Source organism: Malus domestica, chromosome 02, assembly GCF_042453785.1.
Source record: "Malus domestica chromosome 02, GDT2T_hap1".
Lineage (NCBI taxonomy): Eukaryota > Viridiplantae > Streptophyta > Magnoliopsida > Rosales > Rosaceae > Malus > Malus domestica.
The window spans coordinates 7,045,638-7,069,767 of NC_091662.1; the positions used below are offsets into that span (position 1 = coordinate 7,045,638).

The following is a 24,130-nucleotide window of genomic DNA, read 5'->3' on the forward strand; positions in this document are numbered from 1 at the left end:
CCATATATAGTTGTCATCTTGGCCTAGTTTGCAAAGTGAAACACAATTGTACCAGAGAGATAATTGAAGGGGACTAGAGCCTATACGACAACGGACTATCTATCATAATAATTTACTTTCGGCTAGCATTGGCAATCATTCAAATTATAAAGAAAATAATGTTGTCGGACTTAACACCATTCAATAAATATCTCACATGCGTCACACACGTCGAAATTTTTCTTTATTTTTTAGCTGAAATTATAACTGATTAGAAAGGTAATTAACCCCACGAAAACTACAACATTGAGCCTAGAACCAACAAAAAATGAGCAAGCAACACAAAAGTAAATAATAAGCAAACTTAACACCATTCAATAAATATCTCATATGTGTCGACATTTATCCTTATTTTTTAGCGAAATTACAACTGATTAGAAATGTAATTTACCCTCCAAAAACTACAACATTGGGCCTAGAACCAACAAAAAATGGGCAAGCAACACAAAAGTAAGTTTTTTATGATTCATACACGTCGACATTAGTTTCTCCCAACGTTGGAATGGTATTGGAGCAGAAATCATATATAAAAAAAAAAACATTGAAAAAACACGTGGTCGGCAGGATTCGAACCTGCGCGGGCGAAGCCCACATGATTTCTAGTCATGCCCGATAACCACTCCGGCACGACCACTTGATGGTAAAGTATGAGAATAAAAAAGACTAATATTCAATCAAACTCACTTGATGGTAAAGTATGGCAATAAAAAGCACTGCAGGAGTGAGGATCAATCTAACTCACAACACTAATATTCATAAGAATAAAAAAGAACACTACACAGATAATGTAAATAAAGGAGGGATACTTTCAGAGTTAAACATAATTATGTTGTTGATACAAACGATTTTGGGATGTGTGAGCACTGAGGAGTGTTATCTCATGCAAGTGCATGGGTAACACTCTTAACCAACAGAGTTGTGCAAGTCCAAATCAATCACCAGACCTCAAGTACTAAAATGAACGTTCTTAACCAACAACGATACAAGTAATTGGCCAAATACAAATATAACTAATAAAGATGGACTGGCAGCCGAGGATCCATAACAGCAACAAGTGGGAACTTCCGAGTTGTGATCATTCCATAAGCTTCCTCCATACCCAAATCTTCCACTTTCACATTCCCAGGCAACTTCCAATTAAACCCATGCAACATGTTAGCCAAACAAGTTCTTATCATCTTCAGCCCTAGCTTATAACCAGGGCACATCCTCCTCCCCGACCCAAACGGCAGCAACTCAAAACTCTGTCCCTGCAAATCAATCCCAATATTCCCTAAGAACCTCTCTGGCCTAAACTCTTCTGGTTCTTCCCACAGTTTAGGGTCTCTCCCCATGCTCCACGTGTTCACAAAAACTACGGTTCCTTTGCAAACATCGTAACCTGCCACGTTGGAGTTTTCAACGGCGAGATGTGGTGGCAGAATTACAACCGCAGGATGCCTCCTCATTGTCTCTTTCATGATCGCATCTATGTAAGGAAGTTGTGCTAGGTCTTTCTCTTCTACCCATCTCTCTCTCCCGATCACTCTGTCAAGTTCTTCTGTTGCCTTTTTTATGAGGCTTGGTTGTTTTATGAGCTCAGACATTGCCCACTCTAAATTTGTTGCTGAGGTATCAGTGCCTCCAGCTATTAAGTCCTGGTTTAAATTTAAATGAACAATTATGTTTTATAGATGGTTAGTCAAATACGAGAAATATATATTAAACGTGATAAATATGTACGTAAGTGTATAGAATGCATGTATGATGTGTACATATCTTACAAATATTAACAATTGAATAGATTTGGGATCTTATATGATATATACCTGAGTGAATGCCTTGATACTGTCATAGTTGAGTTTAACTTCAAGATCATTTGAACCATCAACCAGCTGCAGTAGTAAATCCACCATGTCCTTTGGCACAAATTCCTCCACTCCTTCCTTCTGCGCCTTGTGTTCGTTGAGCATAAAATCATAAAACCGATTGATTTTTTTCTGCATGGCCTTCATTCGCTTTATGTATCCGTGCAAGTCCAAGAAATTAAGCCATGGTATCCAATCCCCAATGTTAAACACCCCATTAAGCACAAAAAACTCATCTAACATGTCCTGAAATTCTTTGAGTGACATTATAGAACCCTCGTATTCAGCAACGCTAAAATAATCCTTACCCAACACAATTCTGCTCATAATGCTAAAAGTAAGACGTGACAGATGCTCTTTGAGCACAACCGGGTTACCTGACTTGGCGATGGCACAGAGTCGTGATGTAAAAGCGCGATTTTCTTCAACACGAATGTACTCAAAGGATTCTAGTCTTTTGGAACTAAACAACTCGTAGAGGAAGATTTTCCGGCCTTGACGCCAATATGGACCGTAAGGTGACCAACTGACACTTTGGTAGTCATAGGTGAGGTACTTGCCCGCTGCAGTTTGAGGCCTAGAGGAAAACACATGATCATGTGTCTTCAAAAATTGTTTTGCCATTTCTGGGGACGAGGCAACTACAACTGGGCGGGAGCCAAACCTGAGTTGCATTATAGGTCCATAAGTTAGGGATAATTTGTGAAGGGATTGATGCGGGAGAGGACCAATGAGGTTGAGGTTTCCAATTATAGGCCAGGGGTTGGGACCTGGTGGAAATTTTTGTTTCTTGAGTTGGGGAAACAAGGTTTTTGAGACAAGGGCTAGAGTGGCGAGGCATGCCAGGGTTAAAATTACAGCACAAGAAAAGTACTCCATTGTTTGGATTGTGGCTGCAATGGTGAACGGTTGAGAGTTGTGGTCTTATATAGTTGAAGTAGTAGGTGGTTACTTGATATCAGAAATAAAAAATTTATGATCTTTAATGGATGCAGAAGATTCACCGAATAATCTAATATCTATGGAGCTCTCAAGTATAAGATATTTTATAATTTTTAACTGTTTGGAATTTTAATTAAAAATCATTCAAGATCTAATTGAGTTGTACTAGTGTTGATGCACAAAACCGGAGGTCTTGGAACAACGTAAATACGACCGTGAATCTGCAAGAAATGTAAATAACACAAGATGTATCGTGGTTCACCCCAAGGTTTGGGCTACGTCCACACTGATTGTATTTCTCTGAGAGTATTTGTGAGGGAGAGAGTGTGAGAGCTTTGCTCTAGATAGGAGAGGCTTATGGCCTAGGAATTGGCCCTCCACTCATTGTGAGGGTGAGGAGTCCTTTTATAGAATAATAGATCCTCACTTATTACATATTTGCCCATTCCTTTATTACATAATTACATTTAAGTCCTCCGAGTATTTGTACGAGATCTAAATACGGATGCCCTAAATATGGTATAAACAACTAGTATGCCATAAGAAATTTTGATGTTAAACTTTGTTTCAAGTTGAATTTTAGTATGATGATCATCATAAATTTTTAAATACACTACTTGTGGTAATGGAGGTATTTGCAGAGATGGTTTTTTCAAAAGAAAAACTAATGAAAATGGCTTGAAAACTTTGAGTTTTAATGATAAGGACAAAACAAAGGGTAAAGTGAATAGTACCAGGATTGACTTTTTAGTGTAAAAATGTGGTTTTTCGTTAAAATGAACAGTATCAGGTGCTTTTCGTTAAAGTTCCCTTTTTCAAAATGATTGCCAAAATATTTGCAGAGACGGTGTTTCCCAATTTTTTTTTTCACACACCTATCTCGTTGCAAATAGTGAAAGATATGGGGGTGGGTACAAGTATAGGACAAGCCACTCGTCAAAGATTCATTATCCACATCTGCTCCTCGTAAATTTCTAAATATTTTAAGAAATTATTATTGGTATTTTAGAAATGTGAGCGGATGTGTGATGACTTTTTTTACACAAGTTTTTATAGTACGAGTACGACCGTAATATTAGACAAATAAAAAAATTATTAAGACATTCATTTGTAAACAAATACGGCTCCACAAAGAACCCCTAAACCCTTAATCAAATAGTCGTATGGTTTGGGAATTGAACATTTTTGGTAGATATGATATTTGAGGGAATACCTAAAAGATAGACGATTCGAATCGTTGGAATACCTTACAAAGTGGGCTCCACAAAAACTTCCACAAAAAATTGTGTAAAAAAATGATGTCACACATCCATCCCTTAAAAATTTAATTATAAACTTTAAATCTTTTATAGTAAAAAACAAATACTTATATGAGAAGTGCGCAATCAAAATTTCAATGTGCCAATAATTGTAACATCCTGCATCACCAAGGAGAGTGGATCATGTAAACCTTATATGTATATTCTCATTTCTACCTAGCACGAGGCATTTTGGGAGCTCACTAGCTTCGGGTTCCATCGGAACTCCGAAGTTAAGTGAGTTCGTGCGAGAGCAATCCATGATGGGTGATCCACTGGGAAGTTCTCGTGTGAGTTCCCAGAAACAAAATCGTGAGAGCTTGATCAGGGCCCAAAGCGAACAATATCGTGCTATGGCAGAGTCGAGTCCGGGATATGGTGGGGGCTCGGGCCGGAATGTGATAATTTGGTATCAGAGCCAATCCCCGGCCGGAAGTGTGCCGACGATGACGTCGAGCCCTAAGAGGGGTGGATTGTAACATCCCACGTCGCCCAGGGGAGTGGATCCTATAAGCTTTATATGTATATTCACATCTCTACCTAGCACAAGGCTTTTTGGGAGCTTATTGGTTTTGGGTTCCATTGGAACTCTGAAGTTAAGCGAGTTCACACAAGAGCAATCCCATGATGGGTAACCCATTGGGAAGTTCTCATGTAAGTTCCCAAAAACAAAACCGTGATGGCGTAGTCGGGGCCCAAAGCAGACAATATCGTGTTATGGCGGAGTCGAGCCCGGGATGTGGTGGAGGCCCGAGCCGGGATCTGACAATAATAATTTCCATATTTTATTGTGATAACATTACAAAAAATATTAGGGTAAATCTATGTTTACTACCCTTATGTTTCATGGTTTTCAACATTTAGTACATCAAGTTTTTTTCGTCCCAAAGTCATACCTAAAGTGTAAATTTTGGGACCGTCTCATACATCCGTTAGTCAAACTGTTAAGTCTCCCGTTAACTATAACGTGACGCCCATGTGGACAATGATTAGGTGCCACGTGTCATCCACATGGAAATTAAAAATAAATTATTTATAAAATAAATAAAATAATTTATAAAAAAAAAAACTTTCATCTTCCCCAAATCGCACCTGTACCCACCCTCCCATCACCCATCCATTCTCCTACCCCCCAACACATTTTCTCTCGCACCACTCCTACCCGGACTCTCGCGACTCCTCCCATCATTCCCACGAAATCGACTACAACACCCCTAACCAACCCCACTCTGCTCCCTCTGCGACACTTCTAACGAAGTCGATGGATCCTCTTCGACGGCTCTTGTCACGACTTCGGTTCAAATCGGGTCTCCCAATGGATCCTCTCCGAAGGCTTCGGTCATTGCCTCGCCGACAAACCTCGATTTCTTGGGGATCGCTACACCGGAGAACTGGTGATGTCTCAGGTAGAGATTCAGAGGCAGATCCAGGAGTTGCAGAAGATGCAAATCGTTGCTGGTCACGAGCCGAGAGGCACATGAACACTGAGGGTATCCGATGACGACTGGGGTGGGAGGGTGGGCGCGGGTGGGATTTGGGGAAGACGAAGAGGTGGGTGGTAAGAGGGTGGGCGCGGGTAGTCACAAATGGTGATGTGGGTTTGTTGAAGATTGTGGCATGAAGTCTTTAGTTGCAAATTGGACATTTTGGAGGGTTTGATCGAGGCTGGTTAAGTGCAAATGAGGTTGAAATTGATTGTTTTTATCAGCGAAACCAGTTTCCATTGAAGTTTTAGGACTTGGGGAATTGAGGGTATTTTTTTTTTTTTTTAACTTTGCATGAATGTGAAGCTTCATGCTTTTGTGATTTCCTGGTAAAGTTTTGCATGAAAGTTTGTTTCTTTGGGGGGGGGGGTTTGAATGTGTGTTTGATGGTGAAATAAGATATTTGCAGTAAACAAAAAAAGGGAAGAAAAGGATTTGGGGAAGACGAAGAGGTGGGAGATGGGAGGGTGGGTACAGGTGGGATTTGGGGAAGATGAAAGTTTTTTTTTTTTTTAATTTTTTTATAAATAATTTATTTTTAATTTCCACGTGGATGACACGTGGCACCCTGTCATTGTCCACATGGGTGCCACATCACAGTTAACGGGAGACTTAATAGTTTGACTAACGGATGTATGAGACTGTCCTAAAATTTACACTTTAGGTATGACACTAGGACGAAAAAAACTTGATGTACTAAATGTTAAAAATCACGAAACATAAGGGTAGTAAATAGAGATTTACCCTAATATTTTTGTAGTGTTTTGACAATAAAATATGGAAACTATTATTGTCAGATCCCAGCCCGGGCCCCCACCACATCCCGAGCTTGACTCCGCCGTAGCATGATATTGTCTGCTTTGGTGATGTGATTTATATTGAGAATGAGTCTCACATTGATGAGAGAATGGACCTTGCATGGGCTTATAAAATGTTTGGCTACTCTCCATATTGTCGCTTAGTTATATGGTGGAACCCGTCAATTTTCTTCATAGTATCAGAGCAAGTTGTTCCACGTGTGAAGCCAAACGGTCACATGCGCTCCACATCATCCCGTTGTATTGTCTACGTGTTAGGCTTCGTCACACGTAAGGGGGCATGTTGAGAATGAGTCCTACATTGATGAGAGGAGGAACCTTGCATGAGCTTATAAAAGGTTGAACTACTCTCCATATTACCAATTAATTTTATGGTGAAACCTCAACTTTCTTCAATTTTTCCAAACCTTAAACCCTTCCGAAAGATTGTTAAGCACCAAATACACAATGATTAATGTCTCAACTCACGCACTGAGATATAACTTGCTCTCTTCATTGGCAAATATTAAAGGTAAAGGTAATGATGCAACGATAGCAACATTTCGTTGCTCTACCTCAATATATCCTTAAAAAATATTTTTTTATTACATTTTTTATACGATTATTTCATAATTGTATTACCTCTTGAATAGAAATGAGACTCAAATTGTTGGTTTTCCCTAATTTTATTAGAAATATGATACAAAAATGATATGAAAAATGTAATAAGAGTAACTCTAGATATCCATCTAAATGCTCAAATAACAATTCCTCATCGAAAACATTGGAAAAAAAAATGGCAATGGGCACATTATTGTTGGAAGGCAATGGGAATAAGCGTCTAAGCGGGGACCTGGGCTTTTTTTTATAATAATTTTTAATGAAATTTAATATATAACATATAACTAAAAGTCTATTTATACTTTAAAAGTTGTATAATTGCACTTGGATATATAAATTGCAAAGTATAATTACATATAGATTATAAAGTATTAGATCATACTGAAAACATATAGAACAAGCATATAACGAGTGTTCACCAAGTATTCAACAAATCTCTCCCAATTTATTGAAAAAATAAAATGCAAAATAAAAGTTATCTATCTTCTATTTAAGTGAGAGTCGTGATATAGACGGATGCTTAAGCGGGTCTAGACGAGCTAGAATGGCGCCTTGCCTACCTAGGCACCCTTGCTTAATTTTCAAAAGCCTAGAGATTTATGTGTCATTTCTTAATTTTCAAACACCTAGATATAAATCAGGACGGTAACGAGCCGCTTAACGCCTAAACAACATTAGTGGTGATTTTAGAACACTACTTATAAAACATAACATGAGTAAATAGTTCTTTTCTACACACCATAAAAACAAATACAAACTTGACTTCAACCCAATAAAAACAAAAGAAAACTAATAAAAAGGTGGCCACATTACGAAAACCCTAAAAGCTCGAAAACCAGTGTTGACAAAGAAATATTGCATTACAAAGGGTTACAAATTTCACACTTGTGATTTATCCTTCTGCGCTTCTTCCATTTCTCATGCCCCTTATTCTTCGTCAACTTTTATTATATCCTAAAAAATAAAGTACAAAAGAATCCTACTACATTTTATTGCTAATCTTCTGTGAGATTTAAAATGACTTATTGAAAATGAAAATTTGTATAAAAGTTGTCAGAAAATATGCTGCAACAGAATCATAGAAATAATGGCTTGAAATCTCATTCGCACCAACGAGCCAAGGGAACATAGAGTAGTGCTAAAATACATATGTAGATCATATCTTGCATTCACACATAAAAATTGTAAATAGAGATTTGTCAAAGTTGCCTTTGGCTACATATGCTGTATAGCACCTGCAGACTCTAGTGCAATAACTCTTGTGAGGGGAAATGTTAATTTTCGACTTTTGGGGCCAATCATTTTAGTTTTTTCTTGAATTAATTTTTTCAAATTCAGAAACTTCTTTCTTCTTTTTGTTTTTCTTCTCTTTAATTGTATATTTAATAGAGTTTCTGTTTTTAATGAACCAAAAACACCTAATTCAAAAAGTGGGTTGTACAGTTAGATTCTGATCCTAGCCGTTTATGCTTTCTGTCTATACCATATTTAGGACATCCGTATTTAGATCTCGTAAAAATACTCAGGAGACTTAAATGTAATTATGTGATAAAGGAAAGGGCAAATATGTAATAAGTGAGGAGCCCTTATTCTATAAAAGAACTCCTCACCCTCACAATTAGATGAGGCCAATTTCTTAGGCCATGGAAGGGTTCTCTCACTCTCAGAATCTCTCTCCATCTCTCTCCCTCACAAACAGATAATACATAATTAGTGTGGACGTAGCCCAAATCTTGTGATGAACCACGATACATCTTGTGTTATTTACATTACTTGCAGATTTACGGTCAGATTTACGTTGTTCCAAGACCTCCAATTTTGTGCATCAACATTAGGCGCCGTTTGTGGGAATCAACACAAAAAACTATGTCGGTTCTCTTTCATTTTTTCATCAAATCTCACCACTGTGAATCTGTAAAAACCCCAAAACCCAAAGCTTTCACAAAAAACCCAACGGTTCATTCTATCTATCTCTCTCTAAAAAACCAACCAGAAAACTCTACCAAAACTCATCACTCTGGAAATCTGGAAAGACCAGCTCGAAATCCCCGAATACCATTTCCGGGGTATCGGGTCTGACACCCACTTCACCAACACAAAACCCCAACTCCAAATTCTCATTATCTTCTCAGATACAAAAGCAATTTATCTGACACTAGTAGAGTAACGTGTCTCTCTCTCTCTCTCACGCCTGGACTGGTTGCCTCATCCCTCTCAAATTTTCAACTAGAAAGCGAGAAAAGGTTGTAACTTCAAGTTATGTGTCAGCTGGTGAGATCACAGATGGATTTCTTGAGTTATTGCTTGATAATCCCATGTCTTTTCTCTATTTGGTATTTCTTAGTTTAAGCTCTCAGATCCAATCGCAAAGGGCTTCTTTTTCCACCTGGACCAAAGCCATCTCCCTTCGTCCCCTTGGTCTCTGTTCCGCCTTCCACCATGATGGATAAGACTAGATCTTTAGACTTTAAGGGAACGAAGAGGGACTTCAGTACTGCGACCCTCGAGCGCAAGAAGTCTGTGAGTCGGCTCATTGTCGACGATGCTATCAATGACGACAACTCCGTCGTTGCGCTCCACCCCGACACAATGGAGAAGCTCCAGCTCTTTCGTGGCGACACTATCTTGATCAAGGTGTTCTTGCCCACTTTGTTCACTCCATTGGCCAGTGGGGGACTGAACCTTACTCTGAGAGAGAGAGAGAGAGAGCGATGGCGGATGAGGCAATTCTAGGATACCTTGAGTCAAAGAATGAAATATCAGATTCCGGTCAGTTTACAGCTGAACGTGGGCTCTATGGTTTCAGATATATTATCGCACAGAACATCAAAAGAGAGATGTGGATGTTTACTGATGAAGGAAGGGCATACACTGCTACCGGGTTACCGGAAGTGCAGCTGTTCCTGGCCATCCCACCAGAGGGTATCCCCAAAGAAGAATTGCAGAAAAAGCTGGATCCATCAGTTTTCAAAATTGGAAGCGCCCAGGCTGCGAAGAGAAAATGGGTGGAGATACCAAGCAACTAGTAACCCGAAAGTTTATATTGGCCAAGAAATGCCATCTTGGGACGATATGGATAACGGCACATTTGGAGCGCAAGCTTCGCAAGAATCAGGTTGCCGACACCGATATTGGCGTCTCCGTATGAACAGGGGAGTCTCAATCACGCCATCAATACGGAGAGCAGGGGGTCCCCACGGCGTCGCCGGTGGCGAAGGCTCCGGAGATCGGAGACGAGAAGAAGAAGGAGCAGAGCCTGCCGTTTTTCAGTCTAAGATTCCAGTGGTCTGCTGTGGTTGGAATTGGGATGGGGACAAGGTCCCAGCAGCAACCAGGCCGAAAGAGAAAGGCAGTGGGAACAAAGAGAAAAGCAAAAGAAAGCGGAAAAAGAAAAGAGAAAAGAAGAAAATGGGAAAAATTATAAAGGGGAGACTTTGGATGCGGTCCCTAGTTATGAACAGTCTTTGACTGAAACCTTGTTGGTTTTCAATTTTTGATCCAAGTCCCTGAAATTAATTGATAATTTATTTCTATGTAAGTTACTATATTTTTTAAATTAAAAATTAAAATTTATAGTTGTTTATAGTAATGAGATTTAAAAAAAAAAACCACAATTTGTGGGATTAAAAATATTAAAATATAAATATACTATTGTGTGTGTGTGTGTAAACATGGGTACATTCATAAAAAATAACAAAAAAATTATTGTATCAAAACATGGGTACATTCTTCAAAATGGGTACATTTAGCAAAAATAAAAATGGGTACAAATAAATAAAAAAATATGGGTACAATACAAATAAAACTTTAAAAAATATGGGCACAAAAAGAAATTAATATATGGGTACAAATTAAAACTGAAAGGAAAATTGGTACAAATTAAAAAAGGGTTGCAAATTAAAAATAGGTACAAACTAAAAATAAAAATATATGATAAAAAATTTAGCCATAAATATAAATATACTAATTGTAACATTTTTAATATTAAATAAATATATTTAGAAATAAAAAATATTTTATTATTGAAATAATTAATGATATTATTAATACAAAGGACCTTGATCAAAAATTGAAAAGTAATAAGGTTTTAATCAATAGAGTAGTAAAAATAAGGATGAAAACCTAATTACTCCATTATAAAGTTCCTATTATTACGATTCTTTTTGTCTACCAGGTGAAGAGATAGAGAGAGTGCGACGGAAAGCAGAAAGTAAAAACAAGGAATAAACACCCCATCAGAATGATGTGATTTACTTTTCTTGTTTCTGAATGGTGTAAATTATTTTTCTTATCTTTCAGAGACATCTGTATAAACCCCATCAGAGGGTAATAATAATTAAAAAAAAAGGCAAAACCCAAAATAAATGGGCTGGAATGTTGTGTAGAGGGCGAAAGCTCATAAGCCCAAAATAGTTCCAACGAGGTGATCAAAAGTACGCCCAGTACTCCACAATTATTCGACAACCTACCGCTATTACCACCAACCAGGTGATCAAAAGTACACCCAGTACTCCACAATTATTCGGCAATATGCCGCTATTATCACCAACCAGGTAATGAAATGTACAACCCGTACTCTAATATCATTTGGCAACTAGCCATTCATGCCACCAACCAGGTGACGAAATGTACAACCTGTACTCTCCTTCATACCACCAACCAGGTGATCAAAAGTACGACCAGTACTCCAAATTATACATGAGCATTACTCATGTCATTCATACATAAACATTCATGAGCATCACTCTTGACAATCATACATAAACATTCATGACTATCATTCACGTTAACATTCATAAGCATCACTCATGTTAACATTCATGAGCATCACTCATGTCAATCAGCTTCAAAAGCTTCATTTACAGAGCTCTAGCTTCAAAAGCTTCATTTATAAAAGCTCCATCTTCGAAAGCTTCATTTACAGAGCTCCAGCTCTAAAGTTTCACTTGCAAAGCTTCACTTACAAAGCTTCAGTGCAGGGTATACAAATATCGCCTCCGAACAACCGTTACTTCAGCACATACATGGATTCAATTTGAAGTCTTCAGCCAACAAACTCTATTGACCGAAGACTTGGGGGACTACATTATGTACCATATATTGGGCCTCAACTGGGCCTTATGAAAAATACTTGGGGGACTTAGCCCATTATTTATGTATTCAGGAGCGAGCCCTTATTCTATAAAAATGACTCCTTCACTTTCATTAGAGAGCACTCATTATTCATGTACTGAGGAGCGAACCTTTATTTTATAAAAGGGACTCCCTTACCTTCATTAGAGAGCAACGCCGCCAGCTGAGCAACCGTCTCGCCACGAGCATCACTCATAACCCATCACTTATGTATTGAGAAGCGAACCCTTATTCTATAAAAGGGACTCCCTCATATGGAATGTGAGGACTGCAACTGAATTTTCTTATCCACTGGCATGTGAACTCATATGGAATGATGCAACACCAAACCCTAGTGCATAATATATAAAATAATAAAATAATAGGTTTGGTCATCTTAATAACAAGGCTTAATTGGGTTAATAGTCCGTTGTAGTTGGGATGTGATGAAATATGTCAGGACTTAGGCTCAAAATTGAAAGTTTTGTCAACTCTCCGTTAATTGTTATCACGTGAGCTATGCTAACAATTAACAGAAATCCTAACACACCCAGACCCAAAATATCCACTGGACACTGAATCGAGTTGTGCTGACCGACACCAAAGAGGTGATAAAGCCATAGAGTGATGGTGATGTGGAAATTGCTACTAATTTAAATCTAAAGTAACTAATTCTGAAGCGCACATGTGAGTGGTTTTGAACCCATATCACACAAGTGATGTCAAAACATAAGTAAAATGCAGTAAAAGTAGAGTAATAATTATACCGTTAGGAGTAGCCTCCTAGTTATCAGCTTTTGTTAGAGGTCCTCGTCTACAACATGAGCTATGCTGCTAAATCTTGGAGAGGCGAAAAACAAGAATGAATTGACTTGAAAAATAAAGTTTTATTTCCAACCACCCCTATCACCATAGGGAGTAATAATCCAATTAGGCCTACTAACAAATACTAATGACAATGTGTTGTGACGATACAAGAAAATAATTTCCTTTCCTCTTGATGACGGGGGTTTCATGGAAGTGGGACCATTGAGACCATGAAATGTGCATAAGTTATTATTGGATTTTAGTTAACATTATTTTGTGCAATGTCACAAATCATTAGAAAAAAAAATATATATATATATATATATATATATATATATATATATATATATATATGGCAATGGCAGCCTCTCAATAATTGATGATCATTATTTTGGACTGGAATTTATTTGGTCAAATGAAAACCTCAAATCAGACTTGCCCTCGTTCACATCCACCGCCTTGCCCTCATGTGTATGCCAAGCTAAACTCAATCTCAGTTATGAGTGATTAGGTTGAACACATGTCTGTTGAATGACGCCGGGAAGTTCCGGTTTTTCCACAATTTTTTGCAAATCTCCGGCGATGTTAAGGATGGTTTCGGCTCAGATTCTTTATTGATAGAATATTAGCTAAATGCAATTGATCAAATAGTCATCTATGACGATCATTCTACTAAGTGAATAGTTATGAACAAATGTACCGATATATAAACTCTAGAGTTGTCACGTCTTCTAATGTCAGTTAATCAATTAAGAAACAAAGAATGCCTTGAATCTTGATGCACACTAGAGTTATAAACAGTAGTAGGCGAGAACAGATGTGCCCTCCACTGCACTTGAGTCATGGGTTAATGTAAAGTATTATTTGTATAAGAAAAACTAACAGTACTAGCTAGGCTAGAAAACCCCATGTCGTTAATAAGGTAGGGCCTTTTAGTGGGCCCATTTTACAACAAAATTGTGGCCTCTTGTGCATTCTCGTTGGGTCTAAGGTTGCTTAAGAACACATGTAGCAGACTTATTAATTAGAGCATGTTTGGAATTGATTTTAAAATGACAAAAAACATTTTTGACGAAAGTGTTTCTGGTACCTATTCTTGGTAAAAATGCAAATAATCTTGGAAAAACACTTGAAAAGGTTTTTACAAGAAACACATAACTGATATTTCTTAAAAAATACATTTCTGGCATGTTTACCAAATCGGAACGGAATGGCAAGAAACGGAATTTCATTTTTTTTCAGGCATTCAAGCCGTTTACTAACATTTCCAGAATGAAAAACAAGATGGGGTCCATTTAAAATCAGGAGTTGGATCCCTAAATCTCTTGGAATCGGATCCCCTAGATGGAGGTGGTATTTGGATTCCAGGGAGAAGGCTCTTCCAGGAATCCAACTTTTATACCCAAACTACCCCCTGGATGGATGGGCTTCGAAGATTGAGTTGGTGGAATGGGTTGTCGTTGGCGAAGAACGGATTTGAAACTCGTTCGGTGTCGTATCTGCCAATTGAACGACACTCTAACACCTAGAATTGAAGCTGCAGTGGTGGTACAGTGATGGTGGATCCACTACTATAGTGGCTGTGTGGCTGGAAAGAGGAGGGAGATGAGAAAAAGATGGAAAAATAAGAGGGGGAAGCTGAAGATAGTTGGGATTATGTGCGGTGCGGACCATGAAAGAAGATAGTTGGGTTATGAAACGGCAACGAGACCGCAGTGCAATTGGACAAGGAAAGGCAGGGGTGAAGGGCAATGCAAGGAAAGGCAGGGTGGGCTATGGAGGCATAAGGGGGTGGATAATTGGTATGTTTGGAAAGGCAAGGGTGGGTGGAGAAGGGAATCTGATTAAGAAATTTAATTTAATTAAGATATAGATGAATTTTATTATATAAATTTAATTTAATTAATTAGTATGAAAATAATTTATTTATATAAGGGCAATTTAGTAATTAAATTAGTTTTAATTCCGATTGAAGTGAATTAGTAAACAATTTATCTGGACTCAACATCATTCCTATTCCAATTCCAGACAGTTTTAGTAACAACTTCATAAATCTGATTCTGATTCCACCTCATTTTAATTCCTCCTCAATCCAATTTCTCTCAATCTAATTACGGATTAGTAAACTCGCCCTTCAAGTGCAAAAGCACTTGAAAAACACTTCCAAACATGTTTTAATTCTCTCCAATATTAGCAAATTAAATAAGTAAAAGTGGGAAATCACTAACCTTTTGGTGGTGTTGTAACTGTCATTTCCTTGATTTTGCTGTTGATTACCACCAAGTCCATAACCCATTTTCTAATTATTTGATGCTTATTCTTGTACCAAATACCGACATGAATAATTCCTTTTCAATAAAAAAATCCACTAAAAGTTTGTTTTCTTCTGTGTTTCATTAACAAACAAAACACAACAGCTAAGACACCGACGTCGTTATGTGAAAGAAAAATTAGATATAAATAGTATACGAGTCACCAGATAATCCAGCTCTGCAACTTCCTCGCCAACCCAACATTTGCAAATCTTCATGATATGCTTACATGAATGCAGGGTTTAGGGTTTTTAAATAGTTGGAATTTTTGAATGTCAACTTTGAGTCCTCTGTTGTTGGAACCTGCAGACATTCAGGTGGGTACAAAACCCATCATCTAATTTAAAAGCATCATAAAATTGTAGCCATTGAGTTGTTATATAAAGATAAGATAGGGGTTTTTAAATAGTTGGAAATTTTGATGCAGAACTAGGTGATGAATCCTAACCCTAATCATCCATGGATGCCTAGCTAAAATTTATTTACCAGAAACTTAGTAATTCGTAAAAGCTGCATAAACCCTAGCTTGCTAGTTTTCTAACCTAGATCGAGGTAAAGTGTAACAAGTTCATACCTACTCAACCCTAGTATGTTCATAACAATGAGGCTCTTTGAATTACAAAATATCATGATGAGTCAATATTTCCAGTACTTGAATTCATGTAACATGCTACCCAAAGCTGTATGCAGCTAGGGTTTTGAAAACTATAGCCAAATTTTGAGCATATATATGCACGTTAGATATTTCTAGTCCTTTCCTTTTTCATACTTTTAGGAATTACAATCACTCGATGGGTCTCGAGAGGGCTCAATCACTACTTGAAGGGGTCTCGAGAGAGTTCAAGCACTACTCGGAGGGGTCTCGAGTGACTGTTGAAAGTTCTAGAATGATACTAGTTTAGCCTAGAGGGGGTGAATAGGTTCCAATTTAAAAATCCAATTCAATTTTCAATATAATTTTTAATTCTCAAATTAATTCCACATTCACATCACATATCAAATTATCCTATGGAAGCAGTTCTATAAAACTCATAAGCCAAAACTACAACAACTAGGTACTAGGGTTACAATACAACTAACTCGTACAAAATATCTAGTAGTGTATATCAAAAATTAATTGCAGGAACACCTACTTGTATTTGATGCCATGATTGTAACGCAAGTCAGTCTTCTACTCCCACTACTCAATAGCTCCCTTACTGTGTGAATATGTTTCATCAATATTTAGGGTTTTTTACGTATGGGAGCAGGGACTATAACTTCATATATATACTACTAGGGTTGCACCACCAGCCTATTACCAGTAGTGCACCCTTATCGCCTTAAGAATGAATGAGTCCTATCATGATTCAACATCTTTGTATTCAATCCTTATCGGGATCGCTTTTAAGTTAACTGCATGGTGTTAAGACTCCATAACCCTTACGAAGTAGAGACTAACTATACCACTTGCATCACAGATAACTTGAGAACCAAGCTAGCTGTCATCTAAGTAATATCAACTAACACTCATTGTCATTCACTAGAACTTTACATCCTACACATGTGCAGTTAAAAAGATAAATACTAAGAGAAATGAGTACAGAAAGACTTACAAAACTCATCAACTAGACACACATACTAGTAGGCAGTTTTGTCTCCATACTTTGCTACTCGATATCTCTTTAGCCTTCAAGTGAAAGTGCACGACACTAACGTGGCCGTCAATCACTGTCTCCTCGAACTTTACAAGATACTAACGCGATCATGCAGAATATATGAAATGAAATGATTTTTGAAAATCAACCAATTATGAAAATCACAAGGCACATTTTCATAATTGATTTCGATTAAAGCACAATGAAAAATCAGTGAACAAAACTAAATTTTTCTTTAAAAGAAAAAACACGTGGATACAAACTGATTTTTCTACCATAAACATCAAGGGAAAAATATGAATTTTCTTTTAGAAACACAGGCTGCTGACCGACATGGAAAACAAACTTTCTGCTGTTATATATATGAATGACGATGCTTTCAGTGCACGGTGCTGCATCAAATGCAAACTACAATACATACCTACAGAGCATGCAGCAATATATAAGAATATATATGTATTCTAATACATGCAGCAAGTAATGGATCTATATAATGCATGTAGTTGTTGTAGACTATTATATATATATGACTTAAACAATCAAAGTGCAGCAGCAATCCAAGACTAAAAAAACTTATTCTCATATAGCAGCAGCATTCTTTTCACTTTCACGAAAACGCAATGGCAGCAACCACAACTTGTTTTTAACCTAGACCCCTATATCAATAACATGCGGCAACAGCAAGCGAAACCCTAATGTAATCCCATCTATATATAAGCTGCAGTAGGAGACTTCAAAATGACTTAAAACTCTAAATAGATGAGATAAAAATAAAAACAAAAACATTTGAAGGTGTTGAGACAAGGCATAAAACTAAATTATCAAGTGACTCATCCGGTTGTATATGCTAAGGTTTTGTTCACACTTAAATTCATGGGCTTTGATTAAAACCTAGTATCATGTAAATAAACCCAAGTATACTCTTTTCTCTGTAGACATAACACCGTAACAATAATCATGCCAAGTTGATTGATCTAACATATTGTAGTTAAGCCTAACTACAAGAATGCATATGTTACCTGAATGGATGCTTCTGAAATGTTTGTTATTTTACTAATCGAGAGCACGAGAGACAAATTTAAACTAAAATAATTACAAAAAAAAACATGTATTAGCTTAAGATATTGCATACTATGATGTTTTGTTTAGAAATTACCAATTTTACTCTAACAACTGTACTCCTTATCAATTCCACATAGGGGGCCTATATATGTTGGTCACGTGGCTAGTCTTTTTCTTCCACCCATCTCTCCCAATCATTATCATTGTACTGCAGGCTCTTTCTTCGATGAGCTGTGGTTGTTTCGCTTGTTCAGTAGTCACTGTACAGTCTCCGTGCCTCCGGCTATATGTGTGGCTTTAAATTTACGATCCAATCGTCGGAAAAAAAGAACAAAAAAAGGACGATCCAAAAACTTTCATATATAGTTGACATCGTGGCCTAGTTTGCAACATGAAACGCAATTGTGCCAGAGAGATAATTGAAGGGGACTAAAGTCCATACGACTACGGACTATTTATCACAATAATTCGTACGACTACGGACTATTTATCACAATAATTCGTTTTTGGCTGGTATTGACAATCATTTATATTACGAAGAAAATAACATTGTGCGGATTTAACATCATAGAATAAATATCTCGTATACACATTTCTCTTTATTTTTTTAGTTGAAATTATAACTAATTAGAAAGGTAATTAATCCCACGAAAACTACAACATTTAGCCTAGAACCAACAAAAAATGGCCAAGCAACACAAAAGTAAATAATGTTGTGCGGACTTAACACCATTCAATAAATATGTCACACGCATCACACACATCTGCATTTCTCCTTATTTTTTTAGCTGCAATTATAACTAATTAGAAAGGTAATTAACCCCACAAAAACTACAACATTGAGCCTAGAACCAACAAGAAATGGGCAAGCAACACAAAAGTAAGTTTTTATGATTCTTACACGTCGACGTTAATTTCTCCCAACGTTGGAATGGAATTGGAGCAGAAATCATATGTAAAGAAAAAACATTGAAAAAAATACAAAAATACGGGGTCGCGGCTGGATTCGAACCTGCGCGGGCAAAGCCCACAAGATTTCTAGTCATGCCCGATAACCACTCGGGCACGACCACTTTATAGTAAACTATGAGACAATAGGGAATATAATTTATTGATCAGACTTTGATACATTCTGACAAACTTTGATACACGGTTTTATTGAGCAGGACTGCAGGAGTGTAGGATCATATCAAACTCACTACACTAATATTCATAAGAATATAAAAGAACACAAGTAATATAAATAAAGGAGGGATACTTTCAGAATTAAACATAACTATGTTGTTGATACAAATGATTTTGGGAATGTGCGAGCAATGAGGAGTGTTATCTCATGCAAGTGGATGGGTTAACACTCTTTACCAACAGAGTTGTGCAAAGTCCAAATCAAGCTCCAAACCCCAAGTAATAAAATGAACACTCTTAACCAACAAAGATACGAGTACCTTGCCAAATACAAATATACCTAATAAAGATGGACTGGCAGCCGAGGTTCCATAACAGCAACAAGTGGGAACTTCCGAGTTGTGACCAATCCATAAGCTTCCTCCATACCCAAATCTTCCACTTTCACATTCCCAGGCAACTTCCAATTAAACCCATGCAACATGTTAGCCAAACAAGTTCTTATCATCCTCAGCCCTAGCTTATAACCAGGGCACATCCTCCTCCCCGACCCAAACGGCAGCAACTCAAAACTCTGTCCTTGCAAATCAATCCCAGTATTCCCTAAGAACCTCTCTGGCCTAAACTCTTCTGGTTCTTCCCACAGTTTAGGGTCTCTCCCCATGCTCCACGTGTTCACAAAAACTACGGTTCCTTTGCAAACATCGTAACCTGCCACGTTGGAGTTTTCAACGGCGAGATGTGGTGGCAGAATTACAACCGCAGGATGCCTCCTCATTGTCTCTTTCATGATCGCATCTATGTAAGGAAGTTGTTCTAGGTCTTTCTCTTCTACCCATCTCTCTCTCCCGATCACTCTGTCCAGTTCTTCTGTTGCCTTTTTAATGAGGTTTGGTTGTTTTATGAGCTCAGACATTGCCCACTCTAAATTTGTTGCTGAGGTATCAGTGCCTCCAGCTATTAAGTCCTGGTTTAAATTTAAATGAACAATTATGTTTTATAGATGGTTAGTCAAATACGAGAAATATATATTAAACGTGATAAATATGTACGTAAGTGTATAGAATGCATGTATGAAGTGTACATATCTTACAAATATTAACAATTGAATAGATTTGGGATCTTATATGATATATACCTGAGTGAATGCCTTGATACTGTCATAGTTGAGTTTAACTTCAAGATCATTTGAACCATCAACCAGCTGCAGTAGTAAATCCACCATGTCCTTTGGCACAAATTCCTCCACTCCTTCCTTCTGCGCCTTGTGTTCGTTGAGCACAAAATCATAAAACCGATTGATTTTTTTCTGCATAGCCTTCATTCGCTTTATGTATCCTTGCAAGTCCAAGAAATTAAGCCATGGCATCCAATCCCCAATGTTAAACACCCCATTAAGCACAAACAACTCATCTATCATGTCCTGAAATTCCTTGAGTGACATTATAGAGCCCTCGTATTCGGCCACGCTAAAATAATCCTTACCCAACACAGTTCTGCTCATAATGCTAAGATTAAGGCGTGACAGATGCTCTTTGAGGACAATTGGGTTACCTGACTTGGCGATGGCATAGAGTCGCGATGTAAAAGCGCGATTTTCGTCGGCACGAATGTACTCAAAGGACTCTAGTCTTTTGGAACTAAACAACTCGTAGAGGAAGATTTTCCGGCCTTGACGCCAATATGGACCGTAAGGTGACCAAGTGACGTTTTGGTAGTCATAGGTGAGGTACTTGCCTGCTGCAGTTTGAGGCCTAGAGGAAAACACATGATCATGTGTCTTCAAAAATTGTTTAGCCATTTCTGGAGACGAGGCAACTACAACTGGGCGGGAGCCAAACCTGAGTTGCATTATAGGTCCATAAATTTGGGATAATTTGTGAAGGGATTGATGTGGGAGAGGACCAATGAGGTTGAGGTTTCCAATAATAGGCCAGGGTTTGGGACCTGGTAGAAATTTTTGTTTCTTGAGTTGGGGAAACAAGGTTTTTGAGACAAGGGCCAGAGTGGCGAGGCATGCCAAGGTTAAAATTGCAGCACAAGAAAAATACTCCATTGTGTGGATTGTGGCTGCAAAGAGTTGTGGTCTTATATAGGTGAAGTATGTAGTAGGTGGTTAGTTGATATCAGAATTAAAACATTATGTTGATTAATGGATGCAGAAGATTCACAGAATAATCTTAAGATCTATGGAGCTCTCAAGTATAAGATATTTTTCGATGAAAAAAAAAAATCATTAAAGATCTAATTGAGTTGTACTAAAGTATGCCATAAAAAATTTTGATGTTGAACTTTGTTTCAAGTTGAATTGTGATCATCAAATTTTTTTTTATCAATTGAGTATTATTAAAGGAAAACTAACGAAAAGTAAAAAAAAAAAAAAAACTTTAGGGGATGTAGTCAAATTAAGATTTGAAATAATTTTAAAAGACTTTAGAATCATGAGATAGTCTATTAGATTTAAAAAGAGGATTTAAAAAGATTTTGAAATCAAGGTGTAGTCAAAGTAGGATTTAATATGATTTAAAAGAATGCATTAAAATTCAAGTGTAGTCAATTGGGATTTAAAATCCAATGTACAAATATGTAGGTATTCAAAATGTCATAGATTTTGAAGGATTTCATTAAGTAAGTGATTTTGTAGGATTTGAGAGGAATTTTATGCATAACAAAGGCCAAAAGAATCTTACCTCCACCCCTAGGATTTCTTTTCAAGCTTCTCTCTCAGCATAGCTTTTCTCTCTCAAAATGCCCCGCTCGCCCCTTTTCCTTTCCCTGAAAATCAATTGCTGCTGTAAAATCCTTTATTACCTGGAACTTCTTTCTGCAATATGTGTTGACACCTTTGTTGCTGATGTAAAGTTCTTTATTACCTGGAACTTCTTCCTGGAGCTTCTTTTTGCAATAAGAGATTTTGTAAAATCATTTATGTTTTTCATTCTCTTTTGACAGTTGAATGTACGCATATTAGCTTATGTTGTTGCACAAAATCGGAGGTCTTGGAACAACGTAAATCCGACTGTGAATCTGCATGAAATGTAAATAACACAAGATGTATTGTGGTTCACCCCAAGGTTTGGGCTACGTCCACATTGAATATGTATTTATCTGAGGGAGAGAGAGCTCTGAGAGTGAGAGCTTTGAGAGGGGGTGAGAGGGCCTAGGAATTGGCCTCCTCTTAATTGTGAGGGTGAGGAGTCCTTTTATAGAATAAAGACTCCTCACTTATTACATATTTACCCATTCCTTTATTACATAATTATATTTAAGTCCCCCAAGTATTTATACGAGGTCTAAATACGAGGCCTTAAATATGGTATAAACAGTAGTCCCTCAAGTCTTCAGTCAAGAGAGTCTTTTGGCTTTTGGCTGGAGACTTGAAATTCAGTTCATGTGTGAGCCGAAGTAACTAGATGTTGTCTTGAACTGATGTTCGATGTGAGGCGGTGCTCAATCTGAAGTATCACATGTTGCGAGGTTGCTTGGCTCGTGGCTTATGTTGCTTTGGTTGACTCGGCTTGTGGCGTTGAAGGTGAGGGAGTCCCTTTTATAGAATAAGGGCTCGCTCCTCAATACATAAATGATGGGCTAGAGTTGATGCGCAGCGAGGCGGTTACTCAGTAGGCGGCGATGCTCTCTAATGGTGGTAAGGGAGTCCCTTTTATAAAATAAGGGCTCGCTACTCAGTACATAAATAATGGGCTAAGTCCCTAAAGTATTTTTCATGAGGCACAATTGAGGCTCAATATATGGTACATAATGTAGCCCCCCAAGTCTTCGGTCAATAGAGTATGTTGGCTGGAGACTTCAAATTGAATCCATGTATGGGCCGAGGTGGCGGTTGTTCGAATGCGGTATTTGTATACCCTGCACTGGAGCTTTGTAGGTGAAGCTTTGCAAGTGAAGCTTTGGAGCTAGAGCTTTGTAAATGAAGCTTTCGAAGCTAGAGCTTTTGTAAATGAATCTTTTGAAGCTAGAGCTCTGTAAATGAAGCTTTTGAAGCTGATTGACATGAGTGATGCTCATGAATGTTTATGTTGATTGATATGAGTGATGCTTATGGATGTTGTCATGAGTGATGTTCATGAATGTTAACATGAGTGATGCTCATGAATGTTGACATGAATGATGGTTATGAATGTTTATGTATGATTGTCATGAGTGATGCTCATGCATGTTTATGTATGAATGACATGAGTAATGCTCATGTATAATTTGGAGTACTGTACGTACTTTTAATCACCTGGTTGGTAGCATGAAGGAGAGTACGGGTTGTACATTTCATCCCCTGGTTGGTGGCATGAATGGCTAGTTGCCAAATGATATTAGAGTACGGGTTGTACATTTGATCACCTGGTTGGCGATAATAGTGGTGGGTTGCCAACTCTGGTTGGTGGTAATAACGGCGGGTTGCCGACTAATTGTGGAGTACTGGACGTACTTTTGATCACCTGGTTGGTGGTAATAGTGGCGGGTTGCCGAATAATTGTGGAGTACTGGGCGTACTTTTGATGACCTGGTTGGTGCTATTTCGGGCTTATGGGCTTTCGCCCTCCACAATATGCCAACCCATTTGTTTTAGGCTTTGCCCTTTTTTTTATTTTATTTTTTTTATTATTATTTTTTATTTATTTTTTATTATTACCCTCTGATGGGGTTTATACATATTACCTTCTGATGGGGTTTATACAAATGTCTCTGGAAGATAAGAAAAATAATTTACATCATACAAAAACAAGAAAAGTAAATCACATCATTCTGGTGAGGTGTTTATTTCTTGCTTTTGCTTTCTCTTTCTCTTTTCCTTTTGTTTTCCACTGCGTCTCTGTCTCTGTCTCTTGGCGAAACTGGAGGGCTAACTCTTCTAGCTTTTCTTGGACAGCCTGGTTGTGCCCATCACTCTTCATTTTTCTTTTTCTTTTTCTCTTTTCCTTTTGTTTTCCAATGCGTCTCTATCTCTGAAAGTGTATGCAGTGAAGGTGGTGGACCCAAAAACAGCAACAGCACGCAACATTTTAAATATGGCTTATTCAACATATTTAATCTC

At 37.7% G+C, this 24,130-nt stretch overlaps 2 protein-coding genes and 1 non-coding gene across 3 annotated transcripts; all 3 read right to left on the reverse strand.

Moving 5' to 3' along the window:
* Positions 1 to 591: 591 nt before the first annotated feature.
* Positions 592 to 673, reverse strand: TRNAS-AGA (transfer RNA serine (anticodon AGA)). Its single transcript has one exon. It is a non-coding gene; the product is annotated as a tRNA-Ser (tRNA).
* A 154-nt stretch (positions 674 to 827) lies between these two features.
* LOC103406950 (trimethyltridecatetraene synthase-like) lies at positions 828 to 3,188 on the reverse strand. The gene is made up of 2 exons (XM_008345914.4): positions 1,848 to 3,188; positions 828 to 1,676 (listed from the first exon to the last, which is right to left on the reverse strand). The coding sequence occupies exons 1-2, from the start codon at positions 2,763 to 2,765 to the stop codon at positions 1,050 to 1,052; spliced, it is 1,545 nt and encodes a 514-aa protein (XP_008344136.2). The 5' UTR covers positions 2,766 to 3,188; the 3' UTR covers positions 828 to 1,049.
* A 15,857-nt stretch (positions 3,189 to 19,045) lies between these two features.
* LOC103406836 (trimethyltridecatetraene synthase-like) lies at positions 19,046 to 21,254 on the reverse strand. The gene is made up of 2 exons (XM_008345818.4): positions 20,222 to 21,254; positions 19,046 to 20,050 (listed from the first exon to the last, which is right to left on the reverse strand). Exons 1-2 carry the CDS (start codon positions 21,137 to 21,139, stop codon positions 19,424 to 19,426), a joined length of 1,545 nt encoding a protein of 514 aa, XP_008344040.2. The 5' UTR covers positions 21,140 to 21,254; the 3' UTR covers positions 19,046 to 19,423.
* Positions 21,255 to 24,130: the final 2,876 nt, after the last annotated feature.